General features: G+C 41.7%; 2 protein-coding genes across 6 annotated transcripts in view; one reads left to right on the top strand and one right to left on the bottom strand.

The window, feature by feature from the left end:
• Window positions 1–12,823, bottom strand: part of SMYD4 (SET and MYND domain containing 4) — a 55,263-nt gene extending 42,440 nt beyond the window's left edge. For 3 of the 5 annotated variants that reach the window (XM_072779076.1, XM_072779074.1, XM_072779077.1), the window contains exons 1-2: window positions 12,529–12,822; window positions 11,551–11,696 (exon numbers count right to left, since the gene is read on the bottom strand). Coding sequence is in view for 2 of the 5 variants with exons in the window: in XM_072779074.1 (XP_072635175.1) it covers window positions 11,551–11,684 (134 nt within the window). In the remaining 3 variants the exon portion in view is untranslated. Of the gene's footprint in view, window positions 1–11,550; window positions 11,697–12,467 lie in introns of all 5 variants that reach the window. The other 2 variants (XM_072779072.1, XM_072779075.1) reach the window with 2 other exon arrangements.
• A 93-nt stretch (window positions 12,824–12,916) lies between these two features.
• Window positions 12,917–24,296, top strand: part of RPA1 (replication protein A1) — a 78,917-nt gene continuing 67,537 nt past the window's right edge. Inside the window, exon 1 of the mRNA XM_072779078.1 lies at window positions 12,917–13,084. Coding sequence (XP_072635179.1) covers window positions 13,052–13,084 — 33 coding nt within the window. The 5' untranslated portion in view covers window positions 12,917–13,051. The remainder of the gene's footprint in view (window positions 13,085–24,296) is intronic.

Genomic DNA, 24,296 nt, shown 5'->3' with positions numbered 1-24,296 from the left:
GCTCCCTGCATGGAGACTGCTTCTCCCTCTGCCTATGTCTCTCTCTCTCTCTCTCTCTCTCTCTCTCTCTGTGTGTGTCTCTCACTAATAAATAAAATCTTTAAAAAACAAAAACAGAAATAAATAAAAATAAAACATAAAAAGGTTGTTCACTGCTGCATTGTTTGTAACAGTAAAAATACAACAACCTGGAGATAATATAATTGTCCCTAACAGGGAAAGAATAACTATGCTGCGGCATAACTATACAAGCAGTATCACAGAAAGTTGCCAGAAAGATCAATGTGTGACATTGGAGAAAATATCCTAGAACAAAGGACATGATATGATCTAACAGAATAAAGAAACAGATATGTATATATTCATCTACAATTGTCTAAAAATACAAAAAAAGAACCAGAAAACTCCAGTAAACGGTGGTTATTTCTGTAGAACTGAATGAGAAGTAAAGGGTAAAGTAAACTTTTCTGTTAAACTTCATTAAATATCATTTCAAATATGAGAATGTGTTTCTATCTTGTGAACATTTGTAAAAAAGAAAACTAACAAGCAAAAACAAAAACCCACCCAAAACCCAATTATTCCCCTAACTATACCTAGTTAGTACCCAAATCGCCAAGGCTCAACACTGCGCTCATTATTTCATTCAATTAAAATCTGAGTGCCCGCTACGTGAGGCACTGTTGATAGTTCTGGCACAAAGATAAAGATGTTAACATTGAACTTGAAAGGTATGCGTTTATGTATCTGCAAATACATGAAGCTCTCGTTTGTGTGTCATATTGAGCATTAATATGTGTCAGTTGGTGAAGAGCTTTATACGTATTTCCCAACCGTCATTTTTTAAAAAATTTATTTATTTATGATAGTCAGAGAGAGAGAGAGAGGCAGAGACACAGGCAGAGGGAGAAGCAGGCTCCATCCACCGGGAGCCCGACGTGGGATTCGATCCCGGGTCTCCAGGATCGCGCCCTGGGCCAAAGGCAGGCGCCAAACCGCGCCACCCAGGGATCCCTCCCAACCGTCATTTGATCAGTATTTATGAAATACCTGGGTTTTGTTTTTTTGTTTTTGACACAGCACGGCTCGTCTACAAGACACAGAAAACTTTGCCCTTGTGGAGTTTAAGTAGTAAAGATAGACAGTAAGGAAATGATTATACAAATATAAAAAGGAGAGCTATATAGAGTTGTAAATGTATAAAAAAATGAAGATGACCCAGCTGGGACTCAGGGACTCCTCAACCCTTCAGAAGGTCCTGGTTTGGGCAACCGGCTGACCCGACTCAGCCTCATGGAAGAGGATGAAGAAGAGCTGGAAATTCACGAGTTAAGTGAGGAATGGCAAGATACAGACAAGCACACTTCCCCCAGTGAGCATGGGCTGGACCTCTTAGATTCTACAGAGCTAAACCTTGAGGATTTCTGACAGGACGTCCCTCCCCATTTCCACTCCCCACCTCAACTGGGAAAAGGCAAACAGGCCAACAGTGAAGAAGGACCATTACTTCCAGGCCCCACCCTGGTCTTTGAAGGGAAGGAAGGGTGGGCTGTGCCTTTCTAACCTAACGTTTCTCTGATGATGTTGGGATAGAGAAGCCTTAGGGCCCCCTGTCCTTCCTCATGCTCCTGGCTCTGTCCCTGTGTGGAGAATGCCTTTTTCCTGCTGTGTCTGAAAGAAGTGGCAGCTTTACCTTAGTACTGGAGCGGCACTGCCTCCCTGTACCGAATAGAAAGAACCCAGTAGTGTCCTGTATTTTTGGAACAGCTTTCCCAGCCTCTTTTGTACCCTAGTGGAATCTTTCTCAGGAATGAGGAAAAGATCTGGCTGACCCTGAAAGATAAGCAGAACTTAATTGGGGTGTGGAGGAAGAGACAGAAGCCAGGAGAAGCATTTCAGGCAGAAGAAATACAAAGAATAGAGGCCACGTGGCAAGAAGCAGAACGCACATCAAGGACCAACAGAAGGCCTGAATGCTGAGAACGGGAGTGGGGTGTAAGAGGCCCGGGCAGTAGGCAGCTGGCTGGCTGCAGTGTTGTACTGGCTAGTCATTTGGATTAGGGAAGTCAAGGGAGTGTACTGTTTTTTTTTGTCATTGCTGTAACAAAACCCCACAAAATTAGTGGCTTACAACAAACAAAAGTGTATTATCTTACAGTTCTGACATGAGCTCAATGGGCTAAAATCAAGGTGTTGGTAGAGATGTGTTGCTTTCCAGAGGCATCAGGGGAGAAATCAGTTTTCTCACTTTTTCCAGTTTCTAGAGGTTGCCCACATTCTTTGGCTTGTGGCTCCCTGTCTCTACCTTCAAAACTGACAATGCTGCATCTCTGACAATTCTTTCACTGGTTCTGTCTACCTCTGACACTTTTGCTTCCTTTCTCCACTTTTAACGATTCTTGTGATTACACTGGGCTAACAGGGATAATTCAGGCTGCTCTGCCTATCTTAAAATTAGCTCATTGGCGACCTTAATTCCATCTGCAAACTTAATTTCTCTCTACCATGTAACCTAACATATTTACAAGTTCTAGGAATTAGGACTCAAATATATACGCCTACCACATAGGAAAAGGAGGAGAATTAATTTGATTTTATTATAAAATTGTAAATTATGTTTCATAGTTATCCTGGGTATTAACAAAATGAATCCCTGATTTATTTACCATCTGCAGTTAGTACTTTTTCCATTTCCCAAACTATATATAAGAACCTTAAAACGATTTACCTCTATTTGCCCAAGTTCCCATTTGTACTACTATCATGTCTCACTCACTTCTAAATGTTCTAAATCCCACAAAACGTTATTACTATCATTGTTTTATTTTTTTTATTTTTGTTTTTGTAAAGATTTTATTTACTTATTCATGAGAGACAGAGAGAGAGAGAGAGGCAGAGACATAGGCAGAGGGAGAAGCAGGCTCCATGCAGCGAGCCCGACGTGGGACTTGATCCTTGGTCTCCAGGATCACACTCTGGGCTGAAGGCGGCGCTAAACCGCTGAGCCACCCGGGCTGCCCATTATCAGTTTTAAATTATGATTTTAAAACTATTTAGTCAAGGGACACCTGGGTGGCTCAGTGGTTAGGTGTTTGCCTTCGGCTCAGGGCGTGATCCCAGGGTTCCGGGATCAAGTCCCATATCAGGCTTTCTGCATGGAGCCTCTTCTCTGCCTCTTTCTTCATGTCTCTCATGAATAAATAAATAAAATCTTTAAAAAAAACCCTATTTAATCACATATTTATCTTGCCTGGTACCTTTCATTCTTTTCTGCAATTGCATGCTTCTATCTGGAATGATTTTTCTTTAACCTGTGGAATTTCCTTCAGTATTTCTTGAGGCTCTGATCTGCTGATGGTCTCTCAGATTTTTTTTTGGGGGGGGGGTCTGAAAAGACCTTTATTTGGCATTCATTTTTGAAGGTATTTTATTATTTTTCATTTTGAATTTTTAAAAAGATTTTATTTATTTATTCCTGAGAGACAGACAGGTAGAGACAGGCAGAGGGAAAAGCAGGCTCCCTGCAGGGAGCGCCCAATGCGGGACTAAGTTCCAGGATCCCAGGATCACAACCTGAGCCGAAGGCAGATGCTCAACCACTGAGCCATCCAGGTACCCCTCATTTTGAATTTTTATTAAAAAATTTTTTTTATTTATTATTTTTTTTATTGAAGTTCCATTTGCCAACATATAGTATAACACTGAATTTTTATTAAATTTTTTTTACTGTAATCTCTACCCCCAACACAGGGCTGGAACTCATGACCCTGACATCAAGAGTCATAAATTCTTCTGACTGAGCCAGCCAGGTGCCCCACATGTCTAGTAATCTTTTACTGTATTCCTGACTGCATAGAAGGCATAATAATGCTAGATGACATGTGCCACTGTAGAAATGCCCCCTTTCCTGCGTTAGGCAGATAGGATGAAGGGCTGGCCAACCTTCACCTAATCGAGAATTGAGTTGAATCAGGGTTGGGCTACAATTCTTTCTTTCTCTTTCTTTCTTTCTTTCTTTCTTTCTTTCTTTCTTTCTTTCTTTCTTTCTTTCTTTCTCTCTCTCTCTCTCTCTCTCCTTCCTTCCTTCCTTCTTCTTTTTTTTTTTTTTTTTTTTAAGTAATCTCTGCACCCAACGTGGGGCTTAAATTCACAACCCTGAGATCAAGAGTTGCATGCTCTACTGACTGAGCTAGCCAGGTGCCCCTGGGCCACCGTTTTTATTAAAACTCAGTACATCATTGGTTTCTTCCTGTTCCTTGGGTTTGGCATTCCTAAGCTTTTGGCTGAGAGCCTGAAAGGTCTCTGTATCCTCATGCCTAAAATCCTTCATCTCAGGACATTTTGAGCTTAGATTTTTAACCTACCATACCACAGATGTTCAAAATCTGCCAAATGTTTTAACAGGGAGATCATTTGTTCCAAGCCCCTTTTCTCTAGTGGGATTTTATTGGTCACCATTGTTTTAAGATTTTTATTCTACCTTTTTGGTCAGCCTTCTGAACTGCCTGAGAATTCAGTAAATGACCCCTGAGGCAAACTGACTCCTTGGGTCTTGAGTTTGGGCCTCCTTTAGTTTCTAATCCATCACATCAGCCTCACACAATTGCCAAAATATCTTCTGGTTCAGTTTCCCCCAGGATACTTCCTCTTCTTAGGGCTTACCTGATCCTCAGGTTTCACTCTCAGGAAAGAAAATCACTAGTGATCAGCTAGGAAGGAGCCTTTCTTCTCTGAAATTTTAGTCCATCTAGATCTTGTTGCTCTCTGGTATCTTTAAAAATACAGTGATCACAATCTCTTTCTCTCTTTATAGTAGGAGTATGGTCTGCTGTGATTTAGTATATCCTACCCAAAAGCAGAAGTTCAACTTGCCAAATTTGAAAGAAATCTAATGGACAAAATTTGGGAATGGATTTAATATGGGGTGTGAGGAAGAGGAAAACTCAGGCATGACTCTAAGTAGTTTCTGGGTAGCAACTGAAGAGACGGTGGTATAACTTATTACAAGATCACAGAAGACACTCTGATATAGATAGGGTACCCTCTATGACGAGTTGTTATTATTGTTTTTTATTTCTTAATTTTATTAGTTTTAAATTTTTTATTTTTTTAGCCATCTCTACACCCAACATGGGGCTTGAACTCATGATCCCAGGATCAAGAGTTGCACGTTCCACTAACTAAGCCAGCCAGGCAACCCCCCATGAATTAATTTTTATTTATTTTATTTTATTTTATTTTATTTTATTTTATTTTATTTTATTTTATTTTATTTATGATAGTTACACACACAGAGAGAGAGAGAGAGAGAGGCAGAGACACAGGCAGAGGGAGAAGCAGGCTCCATGCACCGGGAGCCCGACGTGGGATTCGATCCCGGGTCTCCAGGATCGCGCCCTGGGCCAAAGGCAGGCGCCAAACCGCTGCACCACCCAGGGATCCCTTAATTTTTAAATATAGAATGGTTCATAGGTTTCTAGCTTTAGGAACAGAAATAAGGCAATGCAATTCACTAAGATAGGAACCACTGGAAGGGACCAAGAGTTTGATTTTGGATATGTTGAATTTTAACTATCTTTGAGACCTTAAGTAGTCAGCTGGATTTAGAGATTTGAGTCCCAGAAGAGAGGTGAGGGCTGGACATATAATTTCTCTGACATAATTTTAAGGGTAATCAGCATATAGGAGGTAACTGATGTGATGGCGTGAATGAGACTATATCAGTTGAGAATACAGAGTGGAAAGGAAAGAGAACCTAGGCTGGAGTCTGGAGGAGCTCCAATATTAAATGGTTAGGCAAATCCTCTCAATTTTTACATTCCTTTCAATGCACCAAAAGTTCAAATGATTCTTATGGATTATGACATCTTGCTGTTAGCCATATCAAATTACCTTGGGATAACTCTATTACTATTACTATTTTCATCAATAGGTATCTATCATTGGAAATTCTGAAAAGGGAATCCACACATAGAGCTTTAGTCATTGTTTTTCAAAACGTAGGTCACAACTGAGTAGGTCATGAAATCAACTTACTGAGGGGCTCCTGGGTACTCAGCGGTTGAGTGTCTGCCTTCAGCTCAGAGTGTGATCCCAGGGTCCAGGGATTGAGTCCCACATTGGGCTCCCTGTGAGGAGCCTGCTTCTCCCTCTGCTTATGTCTCTGCCTCTCTGTGTCTCTCTCAGAAAGAGAGATTTTTTTTTTAAGATTTATTTATTTATTTATGATAGACAGAGAGAGAGACAGAGACTGAGACAGAGACACAGGAGGAGGGAAAAGCAGGCTCCATGCCGGGAGCCCGATGTGGGACTCGATCCCGGGACCCCAGGATCGCGCCCTGGGCCAAAGGCAGGCGCTAAACCGCTGAGCCACCCAGGGATCCCCTCTCTGTGTCTCTTGTGAATAAATAAATAAAATCTTTAAAAAAAATCAATTTGGTGGATCCTAATTAGTATTATTTTTTATAAAGATTTTATTTATCTTAGGGGGGCCGAAGGAGATAGCCTTTAAGATTTTATTTATTCATGAAAGACACAGAGAGGGAGAGGCAGAGACACAGGCAGAGGGAGAAGCAGGCTCCATGCAAGGAGCCCGATGTGGGACTGGATCCCAGGACTCTGGGATCACACCCTGAACTGAAGGCAGGCACTCAACAGCTGAGCCACTCAGGCATCCCAAGATTTTATTTTTTTATTTGAGAGAGAGAATGAGAGAGCACTAGTGGAGGGGAGGGGCAGAGAGAAAAGCAGACTCCCTGCTGAGCAGGGAGCCTGATATGGGGCTAGATCCCAGGACCCTGAGATCATGACTGGAGCTGAAACCAAGAGTTGGTTGCTTAACTGACTGCACCATCCAGGCGCTCCCTGATTTTTAAAGATTTATTTTAAAGAGAGAGAGTGCACTCATGGGGTGGGGCAAACGGAGAGGGACAGAGTCCCAAGCAGACTCCCTGCCAAGCACAGAGCCCCAAATGGGGCTCGATCCTATGACCCTGAGGTAACCACCCAAGCCGAAATCAAGAGTTGGTTGCTTAACTGACTGAACCACCCAGACACTCCTAATTAGTATTTTTTAAATGAGATAAATAGAGGAAAATACCAAAGTACATCATATGAAGTATAAGCATCTACATTCTCTTCTGTGGTGAACTTACCCAGTCTGTGGCTTGAAATCTCATGTATGACTCTCAAATTTCCATCTCTAGCCCAGTGCTCTCTCCTAAATGCCATGCTCACTTACCTCCACTTGGATGTTTACTAGACATCTCAAACCCCTGATCTAAGAACCCCTGATCTTTCCCAAAATAGCTTCATCTGCAGTCCTTCCAGGGGAAATTTCATCCTTCTTAGGCCTATATCCTCAGAGCCACTTTTTACTTTGCTCATTCTCGAACACACCACATCTCATCTTCCAACCACTTCTCATCATCCTTACCCTGGTCTAAATTATCATCACCTCATCTCTCACCTGGCTTAATGCAAGAGCTTCTCAACAGATTTCTCTAATTCACCCTTTCTTCTCCCATAGCCTACTCTCAACACTGTAGTCAGAGTGATACCCTGAAACAGAAGTCAGCCAACTTTTTCTGTGGAAAGTCAGAGAATAAATATTTAGGATTTTGGGGGCCAAGAGGAAAATCAAAGCTAATACAGAGGTATTTCCATAACAAAAGAGAAGACAAATTTCTATAAAATTTTTGGTATAATTAAAAACTAATAACTGTGTATAATTTTTTTGTAATGCAGGTCTATTTTCTAAAAAAAAAATTTTTGGGACACCTGGGTGGCTCAGCAATTGAGCATCTGCCTTCAGCTCAGGGCGTGATCCCGGGATCTGAGATCAAGTCCCACATTGGGCTATTTGCAGGATGCCTGTTTCTCCCTTTGCCTATGCCTATGTCTCTGCCTCTCTCTCTCTCTCTCTCTCTCTCAGGAATAAATAAAATCTTTAAAAAAAAATTAAAAAAAAATTTTTAAAGCAATGTCTCCACCCAACTTGGGGCTTGAACTCATGACCCTGAGATTAAGAGTCCCATGGTCTCTGACTGAGCAGGTCAGGTGCCCCATGTAATACAGGTCTACTAATGAGAATGGAATTTTTTCAATTTTTATTTTTACTGGGCAGCCCCGGTGGCTCAGTGGTTTAGCACCACCTTCAACCCAGGGCGTGATCCTGGAGTCCCGGGATCAAGTCCCACATCAGGCTCCCTGCGTGGAGCCTGCTTCTCTCTCTGCCTGTGTCTCCGTCTCTCTTTGTGTGTCTCTCGTGAATAAATAAAAAAAATAATTAAAAAAAATTTTTTTTTACTTTACATTTTTAGAGATTTATTTACTGAAGAGAGAAAGAGAGGGATGCTTTGGTGGCTCCATGGTTGAGCATCTGCCTTTGGCTCAGGTCGTGATTCTGGGGTTCTGGGATCAAGTCCCACATCGGGCTCTCTGCATGGAGCCTGCTTCTCCCTCTGCCTCTGTCTCTGCCTTGCTCTATGTCTCTCATGAAAAAATAAATAAAATCTTAAAAAGAGAGAGAGAGAACTGGGGGGCGTGGGGCGGCAGAGGGAGAGGAATAGAATCTCAGGCTGACTTCCTGTAGCACCGAGCTCCACCCAGGGCTGTATCCCAGGACCCTGAGATAACGACCTGAGCTGAAACCAAGAGGTGGATGCTTAACCGGCTGAACCACCTAGGCACCTCTCTTTTTTATTTTCTAATGGATTTTGCTTAACTGGGGCTCAAATCCAGTGTTACCTAACATCAAATCAACTGTAAAGGCTTATCTGTAAAAACCATTCTTAGCTGACGCTGTATAAAATCAGGCAGCAGGGGGCGCCTGGGTGGTTCGGTGGTTAAGCATCTGCCTTGTCTCAGTACGTGATCTCAGGGTCCTGTGATCAGGCCTCAGGCCTCAGGCCTCAGGCCTCAAGCCCCAAGCCCCAAGCCCCAAGCCCCAAGCCCCAAGCCCCCAGCCCCCAGCCCTGCATCAGGCTCTCTGCTTAGTGGGGAACCTGCTTCTTCTCCCTCTACCTCCCTCTCCCTTTGCCTGCCGCTTCCCCTGCTTATGTGCATGTGTATTCTCTGTGTCGAATAAACAAAATCTTTAAAAAATAATAAAAGAAAATCAGGTGATGGGATGGATTTACACTGCAGGCTGTAGTTTGCTGATCCCTACTCTAAAATATAATCAGATCATTCTCTCAAAACCCTGTGAATCGGTTTTCTTCTGTAATGTAACAAGCTACCACAACTTCAGCAGTTTACAACCATTTATTATCCTCACAGTCTACAGATCAGAAGTGCAGAACCTGGCTGATTTCTCTTGAGTAGGGTCTCGCTAGGCTGAAATCAAGGTGACCTCTGATATGGAAGACCTGGGAAAGAATCCACTTCTAAGATCATTCAGGTTATTGGCAGAAACCAGTTCCTTGCAGTTGTAGGTCTGATGTCCTCACTTTCTTGCTGGCTATTAGCCAGGAACTACTCTTAGCTTGTAGAGACTCCCTGCATTCCTTAGCATGTGGTCCCCCCTCATTTTCTTTTTTCTTTCCCCCACCCCCTCATTTTCAAGCACAAGCACATTCACATCTTGTGGCTTGAAGTTACTTTGTGCTACCAGCTGGAAAAAAAAGTTCTGCTTTTAAAGATTTCACCTGATTAGGCTAGCCCATTCAGATAATTGTATCTCAAGGTCAACTAACTTGGGAGTGCTGGTGGGGGAAGGGGCATCAGTTCTAGAAGTCTGTCTACCAGGGCGCCGGGGTGGCTCAGTCAGTTAAGAGTCTGCCTTTGGCTCAGGTCATGATCCCAGGGCTCTGGGAATGAGCCCCGCATTGGGCTCCCTGCCCAGTGAGGAGGCTGCTTCTCCCTCTGCCACAACCTCCAGGTCGTGCTCTTTCTCTCGCTCTGTTCTCTCTCATAAATAAAAACAAATAAATTCTTTAAAAAAAAAAAATAGAAGTTTGCCTACAACACCCTAAAATAATTTCCTACTCAGAATAAAAAGGCAAGGCACTTAGGAGGGTCAACATGACTTGCATCACCTGCTACCCACCAATCCCCATGCATGTCCTATTACTTCTCTGATGTTATTTCCTGCTCTTCTTCCCCTGGCTTATTCTGTTCACTCACACTAGCCTTCTTGCTGTTGCTTGAACATGCCAGACATACTCCCAACCTGGGATCTATGTCTGGAGTACTCTTCTCTCAGATATCTATCTAATTTGTTATCTCCTGTATCTCCAAGACTGCTCATTTCCACTTTTTTATTTTTTTAAGAGAGCATGAGAATGCGCAAATGGGGAGGGCCAGAGGGAGAAGAGAATTTTTTTTTTTAAGATTTTATTTATTTATTCATGAGAGACACACAGAGAGAGAGAGAGAGGCAGAGACACAGGCAGAGGGAGAAGCAGGCTCCATGCAGGGATCCCAGGTCTCTAGGATCAGGCCCTGGGCTGAAGGCTAAACCGCTGAGCCACCTGGGCTGCCCTAGGGAGAAGAGAATCTTAAATAGGCTCCATGCTCAGCCTGGAGCCCAAGGTGGGGCTTGATCTCACAATCCTGAGATCATGACCTGAACAGAAATCAAGAGTTGGACACTTAACCGACTGAGCCATCCAAGTGCCCTGAAACTTCCACCTTCTCAATGAGACCATATCTAATCACACTATTTAATACTATAATCTGTATTCTCACTCCTGGCACTATTTCCCTTACCTTGTTCTATTTTTATTTTTTTCTATTTTGCACTTAGCACCTTTGTATACTATATACTTTGCTTATTTATGTTTAATGTCTATCCCTCTTTGCCAGAATTAAGCTCCTCAAGGATAAGTATCTGTGCCTATTTTCTATTCACTAATGTATTTTCTTTCTTTCCTTCCTTCCTCTCAAGTAAGCTCTACTGCCCAATGTGGGGCTTAACCTCACGACCCTTAGATCAAGAGTCATATGTTCTACCTCCTGAGCCAGCCAGGCACCCCTCACTGATGTATTTTTTGTTCATTAAGCATCTAGCACAGTGGCTGGCACAACAGGTGGCCAATAAAAATTCACTGAAGTTTTGGGAAACTCTTGCTTTAATTTTCTATATATGGTTGTACATACTAGGTTGTGATATAAAATAGTATTACTTACTACAGAGGGTAGTCAAGAGAGTGAAAAATACTGGGGTTAGACTACATGACTTCTAAAGTCCTTTCTCTTTTTTTTTTTCCCCCTAAAGTCCTTTCTCAATTTGAGCACTTATAACTTTCTATGTGTAGCTAGTAAATGCCCACTATATCTTTTGGGAAATGGCAAAGTTCACAGCCTAGTTTCTAGAGCAAAGCATTGATTATTGAAACATAACACTGACACCAAAAAAAACTATTAGCATTCTTGCCTGCTCTGTAATAGTAGCTTAGGAAAAACTGGAAACAGCAAGAACTGCTGAATGCTCCAAAATATAAAAATCTGAACTTAATCGTTCCATGAAAACGAGATAGAATTTAAGAGCATATGATAAAAGAGAACATTTTCTAGATCAAAATTTCCCCCGTTAAAGCTTTCACTCACTGAAGAAGCGAAGAAGAGTGAAGAAAGATATCCCTTAAAGCGTCTGCCGTAGCAATTGTGTCCTGAATGGACTTCGGGAGCAAAGACCACTTCTGAAATACATATGATTTCCACTCATCCACAGGCAGATCCATTTTACTTTAGGTCTATAAAATAAATAAGAAAATAAGGAATTCAGATTTCTACAAATGCACAATTCTAGGGGAAAAAAAAAAATCAACCTTTCACTCCAGCAAACATGAAGCAACAAAATCAATTCTTGTGGTCTTTTTCCATAGTTTACATGCTGAGGATCTATTTTGTCTCACACCTATTCACCGAAAATCCTTTTATTCAGAAATATTTACTGAAGGCCTAGTTTGTTCCACGCACCATGCTTGCCTCAGACCTCCATCTTCCCAAGCTGTTCAAGTCAGACATCACAGATTTTTCTCTCTCTCCACCTACTACTTAATTAACAAATGTATCTCTTACACAGCTGTTTTTTCTTTCAATCCCCAGATCATTCAATTCATCTTCCACATTGAGACAGATGTAGGTCCTCTGACTTAAAGCTCCTCCAAGCTTTTGGGGAAGCCCTGTACAAATCCTTCACTATTCGACCCCTGGGCTCATTTTCTAAGGCCCAAGTCTCACGTCTTCTTCTGTACCCTATTATTCTGAGCTACTTAAAGCTATCCCCAACTTGCCAGGCTATTTGCCTCTCTAGTTGTTGCATAGGCCATGCCATCCTTCTGGTAGCATCCCTATCCTCACTTAAGCGTCCACTCGGCAAATCTGCACACACCCCCTTCAAGACCCACTTCAAATAGCACCTCCTCCAGGAAGCCTTCCCTGATTTTCCATCTGCGAGCACGGAACACTTTATGTCTCCTCTGAGGCCCATATCATGTCTACATTGAGTTAAGGCTACTCACTGCGGTAACTCCCTCGACAGACTACGCTTTCTCCCGAGGGCGGCGATCGGATCCTATTTACCTTAGGAAAAGCCCCGATGGGCCAAGCTCGGGGTTTAGCAACGGGGGGAGCTCGGCGTTTCGGTTGCTGAAGTAATCAGGTTGGTGCTTTGACTACCGTTGGCAGCACAGTCATCAGGGAACAGCTCTCTCTTCTGGGCGACCAGTAGGCCTGTCAGCCAAAGGCCGAGCCAAGTTTTTTTTCCGAGACGCGTCTCGGAAAGCTTCCGGGACTAGACCGAGGGCCCAGAGCAAGAGCTAGCGTCATCCTTGGCGCGACCCACGCCCCGGCCCCGCCCCCTGGCGCAGCCGTCGGGTGACTAGGGCCTCAGCCTGGGCTCCCGCGTGTCACGTGGCTGCTCGCAGCGCCTCGGCCAATGGGGCGGCTGCCCCGCCACTAAGCCCGCCCCCGTGCCTTGCGCATGTCAGTAGGCGGGGGTGGTGCCTGCAGCTCCTTGGCCCAATAGCTTTGGAGCGCGCGGGGCCCCAGGAGGGAAGTGGGGTCTGCTGACGAGCTGGAGCGCGGGAGTTTGCGCGGCGGAGTCATGGTGGGCCACCTGAGCGAGGGGGCCATTGCGGTGAGGAGACGCCTGCGGACCGGCAGGCCGGGGTGGCTGGGGACCCTGGGGTTGTGGGGGTGGGAAAGGGAGAAGGGGGGCTGGAGGCGATGGGGAGAGAACGCGGGAGAAGATAAAAGGGGTGGGGGAGACCGTCGAGTGACTCCCCAGAATCATCACCGTCTCCGAGAATTTCTACTGTCGTCTTTGAAACATGCCCATGTTTTTTCTACTTAAGAGAAGGAAGCAAAATTAACTCGATGGTCCCGCGTCTCCCTCCTCCGGCCACGCTGTCTCCTCCCTGTCCCCCATCCACAGCCAAACTTCTCTAGAGTTGTCTGTTTTCAGCTCACCTCCCGTTAACAGACCCCGGTCCGTCGTTCCCTCGATCACGGTCGAAGGAACCCGGGCTGAAGTTAACGGTGCTTCCAAGTCGTTAAATCCAACAGACGCTTTTCCGTTTTTAACTCTACCAGAGTTCTCAGCAGTGTTTGGGTGTGTTGAGCATTTCGTCTTTCTGATAACACTCCCTTCTCTGGGCTTCTATGGCTTGGTTTGGCTCGTCTTCCTCGTCTTATTGCAGGTCCCTCGTTGTACGTTTTTGGTTACTCAAGGTTATGTTCTGGGCCCTCTTTGACCAACACAGTCTCATTACCAACCGTATGTCAGTTGCTCGTAAATTTCTTTGTCCGGAGCCGCCTTTACTCTGAAAAATAAACCTCTATAGTGTGTCTGCCTGCCTGATACCTCAAAGGCATTTTTTATTTTATTTTTTTTAAAAAGGTTTTATTTATTCATTCACGAGAGACACACACACACACACAGAGGTAGAGACACAGGCAGAGGGAAAAGCAGGCTCCATGCAGGGAGCCCGACACGGGACTCCATCCCGGGACTCTGGGATCACGCCCTGGGCCGAAAGCTAAAGCTATGAGCCACCCGGGCTGCCCGGCTTTTTTTTTTTTTTTAAGATTTTATTTATTTATTTGAGAGAGAGAGACAGCGTGAACGGCGGGCGGGGGGGGAGAGAGAGAAGCAGACTCCCCACTGAGCAGGGAGCCTCACAGAGCTGGACCCCAGGACCCATCATCATCATGACCTGAGCCAAAGGCAGATGCTTAACAAACTGAGCCACCCAGGCGCCCCCTTAAAGGCATTTTAAATTTAACATGTCCCAAAGCAAATCTGTTATTTTACTATTTGGGCCTCTTGGTGTTCCCTATCTGGATGAATGGCACCATTATCCATTAAGATATGCTCGCCAGTAATTGTGGAATCATGCTAACTGCAAACTTCCATCACCTTAGATGTCCAGTCCATCACCAAGTCCAGTGTTTTAACTCCACACATATTTCTTAAATCCATCTGCTTCTCTTCTTCTACTCTAGCTCCATCATTCCTTGCCTGGACTACGGACTCCGCCTCTCCCCCCGCCAAACACACCAATTCCATCACATACTCTCATTTGTTCTCTCTTCCTTTTGTTTTTGTTCTTTAATTTTTTAATTTTTAATTTTGGTTTAGCTAATGTATAGTGTTCTGTTAGTTTCAGGTGTACAATATAGTAATTCAGCAATTCTATACATTACTCATTGCTCATGATGAAAATTGTACTCTTTAAACCCCTTCAGCTGTTTCTCCCCTCCCCCTACTCACCTTCCCTCTAGTAACCATCAGTTTGTTCTCTATAGTTAAGAGTCTGTTTCTTGGTTTGTCTCTGTCTTCCTTTTTTTCCTTTGCTCATTTGTTTCTTAAATTCCATATATGTATGAAATCATGGGATTTGTCTCTTTGACTTATTTTGCTTTGGATTATACTTTCTAGCTCCATTTATGTTGTTGGAAATGGGAAGATTTCATTCTTTTGCATGGCCAAATAATATTCTATTGCATAGGGATGCCTGGGTGGCTCAGTGGTTGAGCCTATGCCTTTGGCTCAGGTCATGATCCCAGGGTCCCCAGATCAAGTTCCACATTGGGTTCCCTGCAGAGAGCCTGCTTCTTCCTCTGACTATGTCTCTGCTTCTCTGTGTGTGTGTCTTTGATGAATAAATAAATAAAATCTTTAAATTAAAAAAAAATATTCAGGCACATGGGTGGGTCAGTGGTTGAGATAGCTTTTGGCTAGGGGGGTGATTCTGGGGTCCTGGGATCAAGTCCCACATCGGGCTCCCCATGGGGAGCCTGCTCCCCAGCACACTCTGCCTGTGTCTCTGCCTCTCTCATGAATTAATAAATCTTTTTTAAAAAGTTATATTGTATATGTGCAACCATCTTTATCCATTCATCTATCAATGGACACGTGGGCTGCTTCCATAATTTGGGTATTGTAAATAATGCTGCAATAAACATGGGATACATGGATCCTTTTGAATTAGTGTTTTCATAAATTTTGAGTACTCAGCAGTGCAATTAGTGAATCCAAAGTAGTTCTACTTTTATTTTTTTGAGGAACCCCAATACTATTTTTGCACCAGTTTCCATTCCCACTAGCAGTACACAAGGATTCCTTTTTCACGTCGTCCTTGTCAACACTTGTTTCTTGTGTTGATTTTAACCATTCTAAAAGGCATAAGGTGGTATCTCATTGTAGTTTTGAGTTGCATTTCCCTGATGATGAGTGGTATTGAACATTTTTTCATGTGTTGGCCATTTGTATGTCTTCTTTGGAGAAATGTCTGTCCATGTCCTCTGCCCATTTTTTAAATTGAATTGTGTTTGGGTGTTGAGTTGTAGCAGTTCTTCATATATTTTGGATACTTAGCCCTCATCAGATATGTCATTTGTCTTCTCATTCAGTAGGTTGTCTTTTAGTTTGTTTCCTTAGCTGTGCAGAAGCTTTTTATTTTTTATATTTTAAGGATTTTATTTATTTATTCATGAGAGAGACACACAGAGAGGCAAAGACATAGGCAGAGGGAGAAGCAAGCTCCATGCAGGAAGCCCAGTGTGGGACGCGATCCTGGGACTCTGGAATCACGCCCTGAGCCAAAGGCAGATAGATGCTCAACCACTGAGCCACCCAGGCATCCCAGAAACTTTTTATTTTGATGTAGTCCAGCAGTTTATTTTTGCTTTTATTTTCCTTGCCACAGGAGACATATCTAGAAAGATGTCGCTACTGCTGGTGTCAGAGAAATTACCTGCGCTGTCTTCTAGGATTTTTCTAGGATTTTTATGGTTTAGGTCTCACATTTAGGTCTTTAATCCATTTTGAGTTTATGTTTGTGTATGGTGAAAGAAAGTGGTCCAGTTTCATTCTTTTCCCAACACCATTTCTTGAAGAGACTTTTTCCCATTGTGTATTCTTTTCCTCCTTTGTTGAAGATTAATCATATAATTGGGCTTATTTCTGGGTTTTCTGTTTTGTTCTACTGATCTGTGTGCCAACACCATACTGTTTTGATTACTGTGGCTTTGTAATATAACCTGAAGTCTGGAATTGTGATGCCTCCGGTTTTGTTTTTCTTTTTCAAGATTGCTTTGGCTATTTGAGGTCTTTTGTTGTTCCTTATAAATGTTAGGATTATTCTAGTTCTGTGAAAAATGTTGGTATTTTGATAGGGATTGCATTAAATGTGTAGATTAATTTGGGTGGTAGAGACAATTTAACAATATTTATTCCTCAAAACCTGTGAGCATGGAATGAATGTCTTTCCATTTCTTTGTGTGTGTGTCTCTCTCTCTTTTTTTAATTCCTGGTATAGGGATCCCTGGGTGGTGCAGCGGTTTGATGCCTGCCTTTGGCCCAGGGCGCGATCCTGGAGACCCGGGATCAAATCCCACGTCGGGCTCCCGGTACATGGAGCCTGCTTCTCCCTCTGCCTGTGTCTCTGCCTCTCTCTCTCTCTCTCTCTCTCTCTCTGTGTGTGACTATCATAAATTAAAAAAAAAAAAAAAAATTCCTGGTATATTCCTTACTCTTGCACGTTCTTTTCCATCTGCCTGTGTGGCTCTTCACTCTCCCCTCCCTGGCTAACAATCTTCAAATCTCAGCTCACTTCTTCAGAGAAGCCTTCCTTGGGATCCCTGGGTGGCGCAGCGGTTTGGCGCCTGCCTTTGGCCCAGGGCGTGATCCTGGGGACCCGGGATCGAATCCCACATCGGGCTCCCGGTGCATGGAGCCTGCTTCTCCCTCTGCCTGTGTCTCTGTCTCTCTCTCTCTCTCTCTCTCTGTGACTATCATAAATAAATAAAAATTAAAAAAAAAAATTTAAAAAAAAAAAAAAAAAAAAAAAAAAGAGAAGCCTTCCTTGACTTACTAGCCTAATTCTCTTTATTTTGAGACCCTAATTCCTGCTTCTTCACTTACTACCTGTGCAACTTTGGGTAAGATACTAAACTTTACCTTTTCTCTTAAAATGAGGGTAATGATGCCTAGTACCTACTGCCTAATGTTAGGGGGAGGATTAGGTGAGCTATTTAAAGCGCTTAGTCCATGCCTGGTACACAGTAAATGCTCAGTATATGTTACCTCTTATTAATAATTGTAGATGTAATTTTTAAAAAATACTTATTTATTCATGAGAGACAGAGAGAGAGAGAGAGAGGCAGAGGGAGAAGCAGGCCCCATGCAGGAAGCCTGACGTGGGACTTGATCCTGGGTCTCGAGGATCAGGCCCTGGGCTGAAGGCAGCGCTAAACCGCTGAGCCACCGGGGCTGCCCATCAGATGTAATTTTTTATTTGACTAATATCAGTTACTTTCTGTCTTCCTCACTGAATTATAAACTCTTTGAGGCCTAAAATTACATCTTTTTTTTTTCTTCCACAAAATAGTCTCCAAAATACCTGGAGCAGTGCTGGCAAGTTTTAGGTTATTCAGTAAATGTTAGCTAGGTGTGTATGAGGCAGTGAAAAGAAATGGACCGAGATGAATGAGCAAGAATAGTTGGCAGAGTGGAGTGACTATTTGAATAAATTAGGAATAATTAAACCTGAGAACTGATTGCAAATTATAGTTCTCATTTACTTACACCTGCTACCTTGTGCCTTTTTTTTAAAGATTTATTTATTTTCGGTGGGGAGGGGCAGAAAGAGAGGGAGACAAGCAGACTCCCCACTCAGCTGGGAGCCCCAATGGTGCAGGGCTAGATCCCAGGACCCTGAAATAACCTGAGCTGAAATCAAGAGTTAGTGGCTGAACTAACAACTCAGGTGCCTCTACCTTGGGCTTTTGAGATAAATTAAGAATCATCTTTCACTTTTAAAAAGAATGATTATAGTGTTAATAATTTGATCAGGGGATCCCTGGGTGGCACAGCGGTTTGGCGCCTTTCTTTGGCCCAGGGCGTGATCCTGGAGACCTGGGATCGAATCCCACGTCGGGCTCCCGGTGCATGGAGCCTGCTTCTCCCTCTGCCTGTGTCTCTGCCTCTCTCTCTCTCTGTGTGACTATCATAAAACAAACAAAAAAAATTTGATCAGTTTTTGCTATATTCAAAATTTTGGAAGCATCTCTGCAGTGTTAGGTCAAGTATCACTTAAGTTTTGTTCATAAATGACAAAGAAAATTTTTGCCAACTCTGATTATCAGCTAAAGCAAGTAGTATTAATTTAGTTCGAAAGACACAGGCTGAAAGGGTAAGCAACTAACACAAATAGTAGAGGCATTTGGGATAAAAGCTAATATAAAAGAGATTATGCATGGAAGTATTGTAAATAGAATAAATAGAATTTGTATCTAAATTTATTGGGTAATAGAAAGAAAGGAGAGGGGACTAATATTTCTGCCATTTCCAGTGTGCCAGATACTTTATTTATAATAGTACTTACAGTAACCCTGAATTACCTGCATCTCACAGATGAAGAAATTAAAGTGCAAAGAAGTTAAATAATTTGTCAGTGGGGTGAAGATTTGCATGTGCCCTTAACTATTTCATTCTGTTGTTTTTTATTTTTTATTTTTTTATTTATTTTTATTTTTTAATTGACATACAGTATTCTATTAGTTTCAGATGTTTAGCATAGTATTTTGGTATTTTTATATACTAGGAAATGATCCCCATGATAAATCTGGTTACTATCACTAACCACACAAAGTTATTACATTGTTACTGACTAAATTCTCTGTGTTGTGCTTTACATCTCCATAACCCATTGATTTTATATCTGGAAGGCTGAACCTCATACTACCCTTCAACCATTTTGCCGGCACCCCCCCAGTCACTCCCACTTTTGTAACCAATAGTGTTTCTTGTATCTGTGAGTCTGTTTCTGTTTTGTTTTATAGATTCAACATGAAATCATACAGTTGTCTTCTCTATCGGGTTTATTTTATTTGGCATAATACTGTCTAGGTCTGTGTTGTCACAAATGGCAAAATCATTCTTTTTTATGGTTGAGTAATATTCGTGTGTGTTTCTTCATCCATTTATCTCTTTAGAGACACCTAGGTTGCTTCTTTATCTGATATTTAGTTTTTTTGAGGAGCCTCCATACTGTTTTCCATATTGTCTGCACCAATTTATATTTCCCACCAACAGTAGTATACAAGGGTTCTCTTTCATCCTCATCTTTGCCAACACTTTGTATTTTTTGTCTTTTTGATGATAGCCAGTTGGTTATGGTTTTGATTTGCAGTTCCATAATGATTAGTGATATTGAGGATCCTATTTGTTTTGTTGGCCATCTGCAGGTCTTTGGAAAAATGTTCTAAAGTCTTGCCCATTTTTTAATTGGGTTACTTTATATTTTTATAGGCAATGTTAATTTAGAAAATTTAAGGCAATTTTGTCTAAATTGTACATATCATGTTAATCTAATCTAATCTAATGTTATCATTTAAGATGTGAATCTTAAATTCACTTTGTGATGACACAAATTAAAAAGAATAATAAATTAATACGTGCATGTGGTTTTAAAATCAAATAGAGCAGAAAGGTGTTTTATGAAATTACTGACCTTTTGCCCCACCCTGCCCCAGTTCTGTTCTTTAGAAACTAAAAAAAAAATCGTCTTTATTGAAACTCAATGTGATTTACACTTAATGAAAGCTGTAATGTATATAACAAGTATATATGGTAAAAACTCATCAAGTTGTGTGCAGTTTGATGAGCTTTGGCAAATGTATATACCACTCCAATCTCCCTGCTCTTTCCCTATTCCTTGCCTACAACCTAGATAAACCAGAGTTTTAATTTCTGGTTTTTAATCTCTATAGGTTAGTTTTGACTATTCTAAAACTTCATGTGAACTTGTATCTGGCTTCTTTGTCTCAGCAAAATGTTTTTTGAGATTTATCTATGTTTCAGTAGTTTGCACCTTTTATTGCTGAGTAGTATTCCGTTGTGGGAATAAACACTATTTGTTTAATTTACCTGTTGTTGTTAAACATTTGGGTTATTTTCATTTTTTGGATTTTATGAATGAAGATGCTATGAACACTTATGTATAGTCTTTTTGTGGAAATAATATTTTCTTTGCTCTGGGATAAATACCTAAGAGTGTACTTGCTGGTTTATATGTTAAGTGAATGTAAGAAATTGTTGAACTATTTTCCAAAGTGATTGTGAGAATTCTAGTTGCTCCATACCTTTGCCAACACTTAGTTTTGTCAGTCTTTTTAAGTTTAATTGTTCTAGTGAATGTATAGTGGTATTTTGCATCTACATTCATGAGTGGTATATAGGTTTGTATTTTTTCTTAGAATGACTTTGTTTTTTCTATCAGGTAAACCTAACATAAAATGAGTTGGAAAATGTTCTCTTCTGTTTCTTGACATAGTTTGTGCAAGATTGTTTTGTTTGTTTTTTGTCTTTACATGTTTATAAAATTTACCAGTAAAGCCATCTGGACCTAGTGTTATATTTGTTGGAATATTTTAAATTATAAATTCAGTTTCTTTAGTGGATGTAGTACTATTTAGATTCTCTGTATTTTTTTGTGTCAGTTTTTATGTCAGTGTTGATAATTACCCATTTGGGTATTTGCCAAATGGGACTTAACCATTTAAGTTGTTTCATAAAGTTGTTACTAATTTTCATTTATTTCGCATTTTACACTTCTGATATTGAGAATATTTTCTTCTTCATCAGACTAGCTGGAGGTTTATCAATTTTATTAATCTTCAAAGAACCAACTTTTGGTTCAGTTGCTTTTTTCCTCTTGTTTATCCATTTTCTATTTTCTTGATTTTTGCTCTTTTTATCATTCCTTCCTTCTACATGCTTGAATTTAGTTTATTCTTTTTCTGGCTTCTTATGGATAATTGATTTGGGGCCTTTTTTCTTCTCTAAGCATTTAAAGCTATAATTTTTCCTCTAAGCATTGCTCTAGTGAATCCCATAAATTTAGATAGATTGTATTTTCATTTTCATTCTGTTAATAATACTTTCTAATTTCTCTTGTTATTTCTTTTTCAACAGATGAGTTTTTTAGTTTATTGTTCACAGGGCACCTTAGTGGAGGAGGAGAGACAAATATTTAGTCTAAATTGTGGTGATTCTCTATTATGTATGGTGGATACACAACATCTTAGTTTCAGGTGTACAACATAGCAATTAGATAAATTTATGTTATGCTATGCTCATTATCAAATGTTTTGATCTTAGAATACTCTTTATTTAAAGGTTTTATTTATTTAAAGATTTTTTTTATTTATTTATGAGAGACAGAGAGAGAGAAAGAGAGAGAAGCAGAGACATAGGCAGAGGGAGAAGCAGGCTCCATGCAAGGAGCCCGACGTGGGACTCCATCCCAGGTCTCCAGGATCAGACCCTGGGCTGAAGGCAGTCCTAAACTGCTGAGCCACACAGGCTGCCAAGGTTTTATTTAGAGAGAGAGAGCGCCCTCATGTGTGAGCCTGTGTTCGAGCAGGATAGGAGCAGAGGGAGAGAGTGTTAAGCCGACTCTGCCCAATGTGCAGCCTGACACAGGCCCAATCTCACAACCCTGAGATCATGACCTGAACCAAAGAGTGGGACATTTTTCTGACTAGCCACCCAGGCACCCTGATCTTAGAATACTCTTAAGGGATCCCTGGGTGGCGCAGTGGTTTAGCGCCTGCCTTTGGCCCAGGGCGCGATCCTGGAGACCCGGGATCGAGTCCCACGTCGGGCTCCCGGGCTCCCGGTGCATGGAGCCTGCTTCTCCCTCTGCCTATGTCTCTGCCTCTCTCTCTCTCTCTCTCTCTCACTATCATAAATAAATAAAAAATTAAAAAATCGTTGCCCCTCTTACCCCCAAGAGCTTTTGTTTTTGTGAGATAGCTACCTTACCATATTTGAAATTATAACTGAGATATTCTAAAATTATTTGTTCATTTAAGATAATAATAAACTGCTAGCGTAAATAACATTTTTTGTGAGAAACAGCTATGTATTTCAAAACAAGTAGAAAATTGATATTGTTTTACATCTTTGCACATTGCTTTAGTATCTGGCTTTAGAAGATATGACAGCTAGATTTTCATATCAGCTTCTGCATTCAGTATATTGATATTTTTGGGGAGAGGTGATCTATATGAAGGAAATCCAGCCTCAGGTATGTAGTTGGAAAAAGGGAGAGATTTTAAATATTTCGGGCTTCTTTTTTGATCGTTGTGATATTGTATATTACATATATTTGGTCTTGGGGCTCCTGGGTGGCATAGTCAGTTAAGCATCCAACTGTTGGTTTCGACTCTGGTCATGATCTCAGGGTCCTGGGATCGAGCCCCAGGTGGGGCTCTGCACTCAGTGCTGAGTCGGCTTGAAATTCTCTCTCCCTCTGCCCTTCCCACTCTGTGTACTCTCTCTCTCAAATAAATAAATAAATCTTAAGAGAAAAAAAAAAGGTTGGAACTCAACCCTACACTCCCCTCTGCCCTGCCACTGTCCCCCGAGAGAGTCAGGATACATTGATCTAGTCACCAGTGGCCAGTGATTTAATCATCATGCCTATGTAATGAGACCTTCAAAAAACTCCTAAATAGGAGGGATCAGAGAGCTTCCAGGTTGGTGAATGCATCTACATGCCAGGAGGATCACACACCCCAAACTCCATGCAGGGACAGAAATTCCTATGCTTAAGACCCTCCCAGACCTTGTCTGATGTACCTCTTCCTCTGGTTGTTCATTTGTATCCTTTATAATATCTATTATGATAAACCAGTAAAGTGTTTTCCTAAGTTCTTTGAGCCTGAGCAGGGGGTCATAGGAACCCCCAGTTTGTAGGCAAGTTAGGCAGAAGTGTCGGCATCCTGAGGACCTGCTGCTTGAGGTTGGTGTCTGAAGTAAGCAAGGGATAGTCTTGTGGGACTGAGCCCCTAACTGGTGGGGTCTGTACTAACTCTACATAGTGTCAGAGTTGAATTAACTTGTAGGACACCCACTTGTTGTCTGCAGAGAATTGCTTCATGTGGAAAACCCACACATGTGGTGTAAGAAATGGCTGTGAAGAGAAAAAGGTTTTCTCTAATACTACATCAAAATTCAACAAATGGTAGTTTCTTAAAGGTTAATTGGAATATAGAATTGGTCTATCTTGGGGCACCTGGATGTCTCAGTCGGTTAAGCATCTGCCTTCAGCTCAGGTGATGATCCCAGGGATCTAGCCCCCAGTTGGCTTCCTGCTCAGGAGGGAGTCTGCTTCTGCCTCTCCTTCTGCCCCTCCCCCTGCTCCTGCTTTCTTGCATGTGCACAAGCTCTCTCCCTCCCTCTAAATTAATAATTTTTTTTTAGGGATCCCTGGGTGGCGCAGCGGTTTAGCGCCTGCCTTTGGCCCAGGGCGTGATCCTGGAGACCCGGGATCGAATCCCACGTCGGGCTCCCAGTGCATGGAGCCTGCTTCTCCCTCTGCCTATGTCTCTGCCTCTCTCTCTCACTGTGTGCCTATCATAAATAAATAAAATAAAATAATTTAAAAAAAAATAATTTTTTTTAAACTGGTCTATCTTGCATTTTGAATGGATCTTTTGCTAATGCGTTATAATATCATGCATGGGTCATTTGGAAAATATGGTTCATTGCATTATTTAGATCATCCAAATATTGATGGATTTCATTACACAACAAAAATTCATGCTTATTGACCACGGTAATTTAGTCAGAAAAGTTTGCAAGCATTGATAAGCTGTAAAGTTTATTGCTAATGGATAGAAGTTTTCAAAAGTTCTGATTTTCGTTAGAAAACCCTTTCATGATTGACAGTAACTATCATTTTCCTTGAAAACAGGTTCACTTTATTTTTGAGAAAATATTTACTAAATTCCGAGGTTTAAATAAGGGGTTTGTCAGTTGGCCTTTCAAGTAAAAA

This window comes from Canis lupus, chromosome 16 (genome assembly GCF_048164855.1).
Source record: "Canis lupus baileyi chromosome 16, mCanLup2.hap1, whole genome shotgun sequence".
Taxonomy (NCBI): domain Eukaryota; kingdom Metazoa; phylum Chordata; class Mammalia; order Carnivora; family Canidae; genus Canis; species Canis lupus.
The sequence above is the reverse complement of the archived record's forward strand: the minus strand, read 5'-3'. Positions and strand labels throughout refer to the sequence as shown.